General features: G+C 35.3%; 1 protein-coding gene across 4 annotated transcripts in view; it reads right to left on the minus strand.

Annotated features, from left to right (window-relative positions):
• The window catches only part of LOC145680642 (polyglutamylase complex subunit TTLL1-like), an 86656-nt gene that overhangs the window by 39867 nt on the left and 33703 nt on the right, over positions 1 to 13086 (minus strand). For all 4 annotated transcript variants that reach the window (XM_081751341.1, XM_081751342.1, XM_081751343.1 and 1 more), the window contains exon 4: positions 5558 to 5938. In XM_081751341.1, the coding sequence (XP_081607467.1) occupies positions 5558 to 5938 (381 nt within the window). The remainder of the gene's footprint in view (positions 1 to 5557; positions 5939 to 13086) is intronic.

The following is a 13086-nucleotide window of genomic DNA, read 5'->3' on the forward strand; positions in this document are numbered from 1 at the left end:
GTTTTAACGTAGCAATTTTCTGTTTTAATATCTTCCTTCAACTAGTCTCCTTTGCCCCCTCCCTCTCTTACTTTTCACCATATTCTCTAGCATGCCCCTCATAATAGCCAATGTCCCAACCAGTTCCTTTTTCTTCTCTTAATTACATTTAAAATTCTTTTCTCCCCTACTGCTACTATTTGTAACACCTCATTCGTTTTCCGTTCAACCTAGCTAATTCTCACCTTTTATCGAAAGCCTCCACTATTTTTTTCATCGCTTTTGCGTAATATCCATGTTTCTGTTCCATAGAGTACATATTGGAATCAGTAAAATAAAATCTCAATATTTAATTGGAAGATTGTTCAATTCAAAGATTAGCACACTACTACTAGGTACATGAAAGCAGAATCCATTTCAGCATCATTGTACTAAAGGGTGAAAGACTTGAGCCGAGTCAGAGTCCTGTTTACATCATTGATACTCATTAATCTTCGACTTTGTCCAGGGCCGTGCTGGGATACTAATGAGGGCGGTGGACAAGTCCACTAAAAGGGCGCCCATACAAACGGAAATATATATATATATATATATATATATATATATATATATATATATATATATATATATATATATATATATATATATATATATATATATAGAGAGAGAGAGAGAGAGAGAGAGAGAGACTTTGAAAGAAAGTATGGGTGTCATTTTATATCAAAATCATCACCAAATTTGTTTTAGTATTAACGTAAATAGCTAACCTCGAATCGAAATCCTCTTTACTACAGAAAAACTTTTGTAGTTCCTGCAATAACATTTCTGCCAAATAAAAAGAAGCTAAATGTATCAACAACTTAATATAGCACGCCTATGGACGCAGAAGGCTCATTGCCGCGTTTTAAAAAGCTCTCCATTGATTTGTCCTTAGAAAACTGAACCTAGTTTCTACTTTATATTTCAATCTCTGCGAGAACCATTTTAATATTGTCCTCCCATCTATGCCTCGGTCTTCCTAACGGTTATTTTCCAATTTGAATTTCCAGTTACAACTTCGAAAGCGTTTCTAATTTCTTCCAATCTGACTACATAACCTGACCATTTGAGCCTCCTAGACTTGATTACCCTAACAATGCTTGGTAAACGGTATAAAATTATGCAGTTCCTCCTTATGAAGTTTCCGCCTTCCCCCATTCCCGTTCTTTTTGGAGTTCAAATATTGGTTTAAGAATCTTGTTTTCAAATACTTTCAGTCTGCGATATTCCCTCAGAGTCAGTGACCATGTTTCACAACCATACAGCACAACAGGCATGATTATCGTTTTATATTTTGAGCTACAAATTCCTCAACAGAATTAGTGACAACAAAAAATTTTTAACTGAATAATAGCACGAAATTCCTGCTTTCAGTTGACATCAAATTTTTTAGTGATTATGGTTTTGGTCTGTTGATAATGATCCTAGATATTTGAAAGTATCCATTTTGTCGAAAGAAAATATTTGGTATTTTAACGCATCCATAAAATGCAGTATTACGATCCCGACAAACTTCCATTTATTTAGTTTTCTCTGCATTTACTTTTAAGCCTATATCCATGCAAGCGGTGATTAAGATTTCTGTATTCCTTTCTATTATTCTATCATTACCTATTAAATTTACATAATCAGCATAAGCCATAACCTGACAAATACAATTCAGCTCTAGGACTTGATTGCTGTCTTTGATTTTCCTTATCGTGTTCTCCAGAACAAAGTTAAGTAACAATGACGACAATGCATCTCCTTGTTTCAGGTCATTCTCAACGTGAAAGCTTGTGAACAAGAATTTCTCTACTCGAACCTTACTTTGGGATTCATTTAAACATATCTTAATTAATCTACCTTTTCTGTAAGCATGTTGTACAATGTTTCCCTCCTACCAGAGTCTAAAGTCAATAATTGATGTGCCAGAATGTTGTATTCTCTCATTTCTTTTCAAGTATTAGTCGAATGGTAAATATCTGGTCGATAGTTGATAAATTTTAACTAAATCCGTTCTGATAATCTCCAATAATTTCATCTGCGTATGGAGTCAATCTTGCTAATGCAATGTTTAAGAGGATTTATTGGATGGTGACAGAAGAGAAATGGCTCGATAATTATTAAATCTGTTTTGTTGGTTTTCTTCTGAACTGGAACAATGATTGATTCTCTTCACTCTTGTGGTAATTCCTCCTTGTTCCAGATAATGAGAATGAGTTTGTGAATCTTGCTCTACAATTTTTCCCCTCCAGCTAAAATTAAATCAACAAGAATTTCGTCTACACCCGGAGATATGTGTTTATTTTTTTTTTTTTTTAAATAGTGATTTCTATTTATGTCTGGTTAGGTTCTGGAATATACAGTTATGCTGCATGCATTTCACTTTCTCCACGCACATTAATTTTTAGCTATGTGCTAAGCAAATCGTCAAAGAAATCTTTCCATTTATTTAAGATGCTATCTGTATCAGTGAGAACTGTTCCTTTAGGTTTCTTTAATATATAGGCACGAAGTTGATAGCCCTTCTTAAGTTCGTTGATGCATTTATACGTGCCCCGAATGTTTTTGTTTTCACTATTATCTTCAAAACTTTCAAAAGTTTCGTTTCTTTGTTTTTAAAGTTTTAGAAGTTTTCTGCCAGATGACAATGAAATTTTATGCAGTTATTTCGTTCGGATTTTGTAGCCAACGCAGTTTCTTCTGTTTTCTCTTCTCTGCTACTTTAGTACACTCCTGGTTGAACCATGGTTTGTTCCTACATATTTCTGCGTGCTCCAATATTTCTTTTGCTGAAATTTTAATGTTATCTCTAATTTCAACCAAGTATCTTGAACACTAGTGCACTCCGAACCTTCTAAAACCGAGAATCTATTCGACACTTCAATCTGGCTCCCCTCTCACCTGACGTTCCTCTATTTTAAAAAAAATTAAACCGCTCCGTTTTCAGATATTGAATATTTCCTTTATTCAATGATAGTCTCTCTCTTACTATCACAATCAACTCCTCTGAACGACCGAACATCAGTTGTGCTAGACTGTTCTTTTCTGTCTACTAAAACATGATCAGTTTGAATATTTTTTTTCCATCTGATGAAGTCCAAGTATATTTATGAATGGCGCGATGTTGGAATTTTGTAATCTTCACGATAAGGTTCAGGAGTCTAACGCCGTTGTCACAACCTTTCTTATGCAAACATTTATTCCCTATAATCGGTTTGGAAATACCCTCTGGTCCCACCTTCGCATTGAAACCGCATAACAGAATTTTCATATGGTATTGCAGATGATGATCAAATACCCGTTCTATTCTTTGGTAAAAACTGTATTTTTTAAATCGCCATCCTTATTTTCTGTTGGGGCATGTGCATTTAAAACAATAATATTACACCACCCACCCTTAAGAGAAGTAAAAGAAAATCTACCATTAACAAATTCAACCTATGTAATTGCTGATATTACGTATTCGTTTGTGAACAGAAAGCCCTGTTTCTGGTTGGTATTTTTAAATTTGTTCCCCGTAAAAGAACGTAAAATTTCCCGACCTGACACCTCAATTTCCTTCTCATCTAACTTTCTGATATCCCACTAGCTCCAACCTCTATTTCTAAACTTTTTTTTTTTTTTTTTTTTTTTTTTACAAATTTTAACGCGCCTGCCCTATAGAGATTTCTTATAATCCATGTTCCAAATCTCATGTCGATTTTACTTTGCTGAGTTCGTGCCAAGTTATAAGTTCTGATCCGAGGATTCTGCGAACTTATCTGAACAATCCTTTTTTTACAGGATGAGGTTGTTAGCCTCACACCCAATTCTCAAGCTGGATTATCACCCCTTGTCTGTCCGCGACTACTTACTTAGTATATTCGCAGCTAACCTCTATATCCCAGAGGCCTTCTCCTCGATCTACAACCTGAGGACTCACCGTGCCGTGGTGACAGGAAGACCACATTTTACGGTAATTAATACAGCTATATTTCAGAAATACAACAGGTACTGATTATCCGAACACTGCTTTAAAACACACAGGAACAATCAATATGCTCGGATATATGGATGCATATTAAGACTGTGAAAGCTTCGATGCCGTAAAAATCGTAAATTAGAGACTAGTGTCAGTGTACTATTACAGTGTAGCATTTCGTAGTATTGCATTGTACGTTTGACTGTCTGAACTATTCTTGATGTATCACATTGTTTCGCTTTATAGCTATATAACTTTATAATATTTTTGTAAGTGATTGTACTCTTTACCTGTTCTCTGTCAATAGCAACTGTATGAATTTATAATACAAAACTGAAATACAGAAGAATAATTTTTTTAAAAAATAATGCGATATTTCGCAGGGTATCTTATGTAAAGGGCACCTTGTATTATTCACAGGTTCTGTACTACCAGTCAGTATTTGAATTTATTAAACAAAGCTGGTATACAGGATAACTAAAACCACTTAATTATAGGGCTAATGTGATGTTTTGTAGGGCGCCTTATGTAAAGGGCGCACTGTACCTTTCACGGGTTCTTCGCCAACAGTAATTGTGTGTATTTATTGTACAGGACTGTGCTATGCAGAAGAGTAAATAAAATCGTTCATCTTTGATGTGGTCTCGGAAGGGCGCCTAATGTAAAGGGTGCAGTGCACCTTTCATGGGTTCTTTACCAATAAAACTGTAAGAATTTATTACTAAAAACTTGTACCTTTATTTATACTGTGGTATTTCGGAGGGCGCACCGGGACACGTCCCGGTGTCCCGGTGGGCCAGCACGGGCCTGACTTTGTCGCTTTCATTTACTTAATTGGATGCATACAGTTGCTATTTTTATGAACCTACTATACTTTTACATAACTGTCTGAGGGTAATTTTATTTTTATTTCGATTTTTTTTCTGTTTTTACCACTTATACTTTCGAGCGACGTTAGGAGAAAAGAAAGTATGATGATCCTGAAAGAAACTGAATTAATGGAGATTTTAATGAATTTACACATTTCATGGCCTCTACATGTCGAAAATCAGGTTTTTGGATCTGTTCGTCCGTATGTCCTTTCGTCTCGATATACAGCTGTTCCCTCGTCTAGAGGGAATACCATTCAACGTATCGAAACCAAATTTAAAACTTAAAGTTCTTATAAGATTCTCTAGAGGCGTTTTTTTTTAAATAAAAATAAATGTAGTTCACTGGAGTGAAAATTAAAAAAAAAAAATGCTATTTTCTCAAAAATAGCTCTAACGAATTCGTTCATATTTCATAAATCAATGTTCTATTAACAGCCCTATAATACGCTATACGTCAATTTTCTAGGAAAAATCCAGAAGGGGTCGTTTATTCATGGGTGTGAGTTTTCCATGCTATTTTCTCAAAAAGTACACAAGCGATTTTGTTCATATTTCGTAAATAAATATTTCATTGATAACATGACAATTTGGCATAACTCGTTTGTCTCAAAAAAGCCTACAAGGGATGGTTTATTGTTGGGAGTGAGTTATTCTAAAAAAAAAAAAAATGTTTATAGTCTTAAATTAAAAGAAAGTTACTATAAAATCCATAAGGTGTTACTTGGATATTACATAGTCTTCTTTGTACGTCATTTGATTTTCTCCATTTGCTGCCGCCGCCACTGCCTGTATATCTTTGGACCATTTCTTCAGCTTAGAGAGTTCTTTAATGAGAAAGATTCCATCGCCTCGAGACTTCCCACAAGGCTTTATGATCCAGGTAGACTTGGGATTTCGTCTGTATTCTTGCATGAATAAATTGAAGTCAGCTGGTAAAATGAAAGTTGTAGGCAGGAAGTCCAGGTAGAGATAATGACCCTTTTCATCTTTCGCTGCCAGAGGATTCTGTTCCTGCTCTAACTTTTTTCTGTAGCGAACTATATTCCTCACCAACAAATCCTTCCGACTCAATTCATGGAAAGACGGGAAGTGGTTGACCATTCTGTCGAGTAAAAGGATATAATTTATTTTCTAATTTGAACAAATCACGTAAATTAAATAAATTGACGCATATCAGCTTTATTTTTTAACAAAGACTTACTTTCAATACGTCTTGATTTTAAAATGCTTAACAGTTTTAACAAAGCATGTTGTCTTTACGTCAGTTTAGAAATCCCTGCTTCAAACTTGTTTTTACATCTCCTGACGGAATGATACCATTTTGTACTATCAATGGTATTAGACAGATGACGAATCTCTATTCTTCGATTATAATAATCACTATGTTTACAAATATGCGTATAGTTTATCAATTACATCAATGGAACACTTACCAAATTGATTGTTGAAGGATGTTTAGTGAGGGTATTAATAAAAAAGGTTCTCCAAATATGTGATCAATGCTCATGATTTTAAATGAATGCACATTTCCTTTTTAATTACGATTTCTTAAAAGCTGGTGTTTGCTCATTTCACACAAGGAATCAACGATCAAGTTCATAATATATTGAATTTATTTGCATAGTTAAATTTACCAACATAAAGTGCTCGTTACTATCAAACATAAGACATATTCTACATCTGCGCAATACCATTGATAGTACAAAATGGTATTATTTCGTCAGGAGATGTAGAGCAAGTTTGCATTAGGAATTTCTATCTGTATAAATACTGAAGGGCACGAAATTTCAGCTCTGAATCCAGTACGTAGATCAGTGTTTGATCACCATTTTTTCTTGCACAGAGCTAAGTTTATGCAAATGTATATCACTAAACTAAAATATTTCGTCGCCAAAGACGACCTGGAGATCGAAAATTTCAGGTCTTCTATATATGATATAGAGATTCTTTTGATAAACTTCTGTCTGCACTACTGTCTCACATAATTATATTATTAATAAATGAATTTATGATTTAACATGGTTATTTCGCTTAAAATGTTATCCAGAAACCATCAACTTCATAATAACTTTATTTTCACCACTGCAAATTTAGCAATTCAGTCAACTGCCACAATATACAGGGTGTGTATCAAAAAGGGAGGAAACGGGACAGCCCCGAAGAAACCCATGCACGCCGTGTTTGTCCACCACAAAGTTTACTTGGCGGGGGCTGGAATCGAACACATGACCCCAAGCACCAGAGATGAAGGCTCTACTACTGAGCCACCGAAGCCCCTTTCCATTAGGGATACTCATCTGAAGTAAGTAAACAGAAACAAATGAAAAATAAAGTTAATGGAGGCCTTGAAAGTAAAACGAAGACAAATTCACCAGTGTTCAGAAGGATATTTTTAAATCACACTTGACCCTACTCATAGGAGCTAAATACGCGGTTCTGGTTAGTTATCCGTTTCTCGCCACGTAATAGAAATATAGCAGAAATCCAGGTGTTGTCACTGCCGGTTTTCGTGGTCGAGTGTACTAGCGCAATGGGCTAGTATTTATAATTGCTTTTGGTGAAGGTTCAAACCCGGAACAAGGAAATTATTTTACTTTTATATTTTATTTTTTAAATTTTCATAACTTTTTCATTAAAATAAGATAAATAATATTCAAAAAAGTGATTTAGTTACGTTACGCGTGCAGTTTTGCTACACGAATCCATAGTATAAACAGCAATATTAGTAGTAGTAGTAGTAGTAGTAGTAGAAGGAACGGGTTAGAAGCCCTGCAGGGCTCGTTTTGTTCCACCTTGACTGCCATGATATTAATTTAACCTCAGCTGCTTCTTCAATATTCTTCTTCTTTAATTCCGTTTGTACAATCGCAGACTGCAAAAAATCAGAAACGTGTATTTAGTTCCTATACGAAAAAGAGAAACGAATATTTGTTTTTTTCGTTATCCGCGGAAAAACTGTTTTAGAGTGCAAAAGCCTCCACCAAAAATTGTGAAAGTTGATGCCATAAAGACAAGAACATGTGGACTGAAGTGAATGTAATTGTGCACAGATACTGTATACGTCAATTGAGGGAATATGTGTTTCGTATTTTCCTTAAAAAAGGTTGGGTGGGGCACAAACCCTTCCAAACCTTTGATTTTGAATTATCAAAAGTGCTAATAAGTATACGTCAGATGTGCCTAAAGGATGTAGAGAATTGCCACGAAACTTTTGTAGGGACAATACGCAAAAAGTAAGCGAACATGAGTTTTTAGTTTCTGTCGAGAAGCAGTGTACGGGCCAAGACCTCCTCCGGAAAAAGTAAATATAATCGTAGAAGTACAGCAAGAAGTGGATCGAAGCGAATGTAATTGTGTGTAGATATTGTATATGTATATATGTAAAGTAAGCCAATTCGTGTTCCCCAATTGTCCCTTTCGATTTGCTTCAAATTTAGCACAGCAAGAGTAAACAGAAATCGACACATGTTTTCGTTTATGCGGAGAAATATTGTAAGGGTTAAAGGCGCCCCCTGAAATACTATAAAATACGCCATAAGTAGGGAACTGCTAGTGTTAAAATAGTGAACTTTTACCAATAGAGGGGCCGCGGTGGCTCAGTGGTAGAGCGTTCACCTCTGGTGCTTGGGGTCCCGGGTTGGATCCCAGCCTCCGCCAAGTGAACTTTGTGGTGGACAAACACCGTGTGCGTGGGTTTTCTCGGGGTTCTCCCGTTTCCTCCCACTTTCTTCATTCCACCATTTCATTCATCACTCATCATCACCGTCTCCTTTAGCCTAACCGGCATAACCGTGGGACGTAAAACTCAAAGATTTCATTTCATTTTTTAACCAATAGATAGATGACCTAAAAGTTAGTATCAATACAGTGAATTTCGTGTGTGTCCTGCTTCTACCCTTAAAAGTTCAAGTTCAAAGACTGAACATTGCGCAATCTAGTGTGGTACACTCCGCATCAAAAAATTGCGACAACTAACGTCGTGCAGTTTGGCCACCCAATATACACCTTATTATTCCATAATCGTGTCAGGTAAAGAGACCCCTTTCTCTCCTCTAATTTCAAACTACACAAGTATTAGTTTCGATAAAATGAAATAAAACCGAGACGAAACAAGGTTCATAAGTTGATGTACGGAGAAACTGAAACACACACACAATGAAAAATGTAAACCAATGGATGTCTATTACAAAGATTCAGAAATGAGCCACAGACAGAGAGAAGCTTAGAGAAGAAAAAGAAAAGGAGAACAGATAAAACTGTGGAATTCAAACGTAGTAAGAAAAGAACCTAACATTATAAAGTTCCGTTTCCAGAAATGCAACAGTAATATAGAAATAACGTTTGTTTTTATATATTTTTTCAGAACTATTCGAATATATAGAGGATGCTTTAACCATTCATTAAGTCACTTTCAGAATGGATAGCATACTCAATTTCAAGTAGAACTGTAGATCTCCGAGACACATCTAGGATAACGTCAAAAACATATGCTTTGTTTCCGCGTGGTTCGATTGCAAATTCGGTAGTGTTCATTGGACGTACTGATCCAAAATACATTCTAACAAACCCACTGGATAGCTTAGGTCATATCCTCAATTTCAGACTACTAATGCAAACTGAAAAATATCAAAAATAAAAACAAAAAAGGAAACGAATAGAAAAGAGAAAGAAATTGAGAAAATTGAAGAATTCTATTTTACTGCTAAATTTCTGTCAGAAATACCCTATATTAAAAGTCCAAACTGTATCATAATGAAAAGTTACAAATATTCCAAAGGAAAAGTTCATATTCCTCATAGATGTAGCATGTTTCAAATTTCAACGTGAATAAAACACATTGATTTATAGGATGGAAGCAAATTTTGTATCGAAGCAGTATAAATAAAATTTTGTTTTCAAATAACCAAACAGGTTGCCATTTTCTACTCTTTCTCGAAGATTTATCTGTTCCGAACATCCAGCATTGATTTCATCTCTTCCGGGTATAACGTAATTTGCACAGATAGAATGAACACGCTAAGAGCTCGAACGGATCATCGTGTCAGTCAGATGATATTGGTTAGGTTATAGACTACCACTAGGCCTAGGATTCAAATCCGTAGTAACCCGGTAATTCGACTGAGACTCAGTAACCCAGAGAATAAAATATATATATTTTACTTATTACCTTGCGTTTAAACAGTATTTATGTCAGAGATGACCATGACTTTAGATGTTATCCCCAGAGCACGAAAAACATGACGAACTTCCCAGTTAATTAGATTCTCCAGACCAGGTATATCGGGCTCTTGCTCTGTTTTAACTTTGGAACATGAAGTGTGTGAGGGAGAGAGGAAAGAGAGGGAGAAGTGCAAGATGCAAAGACAGAATAGGGAAATGTCAAGAAAGAGAGAGGTGGGACGAATATAAATATGAAACATACGTATCATTGCAGTGTATGATGTAGAACGCACACACTGTTCACTTGAATAATCGCCAGTGATGCCTTGTAAGTTCTCCATTTGAAGATGACTCTCTGTTTGCAGCCGTTATTTTATGCAAAAAATCATACTACGTGATGGGGAATCGAACGAAGAGTTTCCATTTGGAAGTCTAGCACGTTAGCACTACACCACCGATTGATTTAGCCAAACTTTATTTAACAAATGGTGTAGTGTTTCTTTCTAAGAACGATAACACGAAAAGTGTATACTGCAGATCAATGATGTCTTTGGAATGTCCTGTCAATTTCCTTGCCTTTTCCCAATTAACATTCGTAAGTCGTTTCTATCATGATACAGGTGTTTGCTTCCACATTCTTATGTATTGCTTGTCCAGTATGATAAGTCGATGCTTCACAATCACTTTGTAAAAAAATAAATTAGGCGTGAACAGGATTTGAATCTATGTTAGATATCTATATTATTCATAATGCCATTACGTTGCCCCTACACTATCGTGCGACCTGAAATTACAAGCCAAATATTACTTACTTTAGCCCTGATCTTTGGAACGACCCAAACTGCACAACGAAATTCATTTACTCGACGGCCTAGAGAGAAATTAGTGCCCACTAATAAAGGAAAAAGATACAATCGAGTAAAAAATAGAGAAAAATTGGAGTAATTTCGTCGTGCAAATTCAAAATGACGCTAATAATAATAATAATAATAATAATAATAATAATAATAATACTAATAATAATAATAATAATAATAATAACCTTATTGTAAAATTAAAAGTAACAATGTGGCTCCTAATCTCTTGAAACACCTCAGCGATCTGGATCAAATTTTCAAAATTGATAAGGTTCCGAGCTGGGAAGCTTTTTTATCATTTCATTTTAACGGTAGAGCTTAGGGGGAGGAGGAGCGGAGGAGGGTTGATATATAAAAATGAATAAAACGTAATAATTCTTGAACCACCAAGCCGATCTCTATCAAACTTTCAACATAGATAAGGTTCGGATCTGGTACGACTTTTATCATTTCAGTTTGACGATGCAACGTAGGGGCCGGATATATATATATATATATATATATATATATATATATATATATATATATATATATATATATATATATATATGTGTGTGTGTGTGTGTGTGTGTAAAAAATGAAAATGAAAGTGCCCAACCGTTCTCGATTAAATTTTCAACATAGATGAGGTTCGGGGCTAAGATGGTATTTACCTTTTTACTTTGACGATAACTTAGGGTTGAGGGGAGGGAGGAGTTAAAATGAGTAATTAAAACTTGATAATTCGTGAAACAAATGATCAATCTCGATCAACATAGGTGAGGTTCGGGCCTGAGATGATTTTTATCATTTCACTTTCACGGGAGAATTTTGGGAGAAGAATGGGAGACGCAGATATATAAAAGTAAATAAAACTTAATGACTCGAACCACCAAACTAATCTCGATCAAATTTTCAACTTAGATGAAGTTCGAACCTGAGATGGTTTCTGTCATATCACTTTGACGGTGTAACTTAAGAGATGGGGAGAGGGAGCGACATTTAAAAGAACAAAAAATGATCGATATTAGTGGTGAATCTATAATTTTTGGAGTCGCTGAGATTAACAGTGACACATCTGATGCTGTTTAAATCCAAAATTCTGCCCCTCAACTTGGAGGAGGGGGAGACATAAAAATGATCGAAATAACCAATATCAGTGTCGAATTCATAGTTTTCGGGCTCGCTAAGATGAAGAATGACACTGCAGATGCAGTGCCACACAACATAGGGTGGGGAGGGGATATATAAAACCCATCGAAAATGACCGATAGCAAAGAGCGATTTAGTAATACTAAACAGTGTAATACTAAACATATTACTGTCTTTTTCTCAATTTAACCCAACTAAGCGAGTAATTGATGCTACTATTACTACTACTACTACTACTGCTACTACTACTACTACTAATAATAATAATAATAGACAACTATACTGTGAATGTGAACATTTATTATTATTATTCACGTACTTTTGAACTTGCACGGCGAAATTATTGCAAACTATGTTTTATTACTGTAATATTTCCTGGATTGTATGTTTTTCCTTTATGATTGGGGACTAATTTCTCTCTAGGCCGTCGAATAAATGAATTTCGTTGTGCAGTTTGGGTCATTCCAAAGATAAGGGCTAACGTAAGTAATATTTGGCTTGTAATTTCAGGTCGCACGATAGTGTTGGGGCAACGTAATGGCATTATGAATAATATAGATATCTAACATAGGTTCAAATCCTGTTCACGCCTAATTTATTTTTTTACAAAGTTATTGTGAAGCATCGACTTATCATACTGGACAAGCAATACATAAGAATGTGGAAGCAAACACCTGTATCATGATAGAAACGACTTACGAATGTTAATTGGGAAAAGGCAAGGAAATTGACAGGACATTCCAAAGACATCATTGATCTGCAGTATACACTTTTCGTGTTATCGTTCTTAGAAAGAAACACTAAACCATTTGTTAAATAAAGTTTGGCTAAATCAATCGGTGATGTAGTGCTAACGTACTAGACTTCCAAATGGAAAATCTTCGTTCGATTTCCCATCAGGTAGTATGATTTTTTGCATAAAATAACGGCTGCAAACAGAGAGTCATCTTCAAATGGAGAACTTACAAGGCATCACTGGCGATTATTCAAGTAAACAGTGTGTGCGTTCTACATCATACACTGCAATGATACGTATGTTTCATATTTATATTCGTCCCACCTCTCTCTTTCTTGACATTTCCCTATTCTGTCTTTGCATTTT

The sequence above is a fragment of the Thermobia domestica genome, chromosome 3 (assembly GCF_964235325.1).
Source record: "Thermobia domestica chromosome 3, izTheDome1.hap1.1, whole genome shotgun sequence".
NCBI classification, from domain to species: Eukaryota; Metazoa; Arthropoda; class Insecta; order Zygentoma; family Lepismatidae; genus Thermobia; species Thermobia domestica.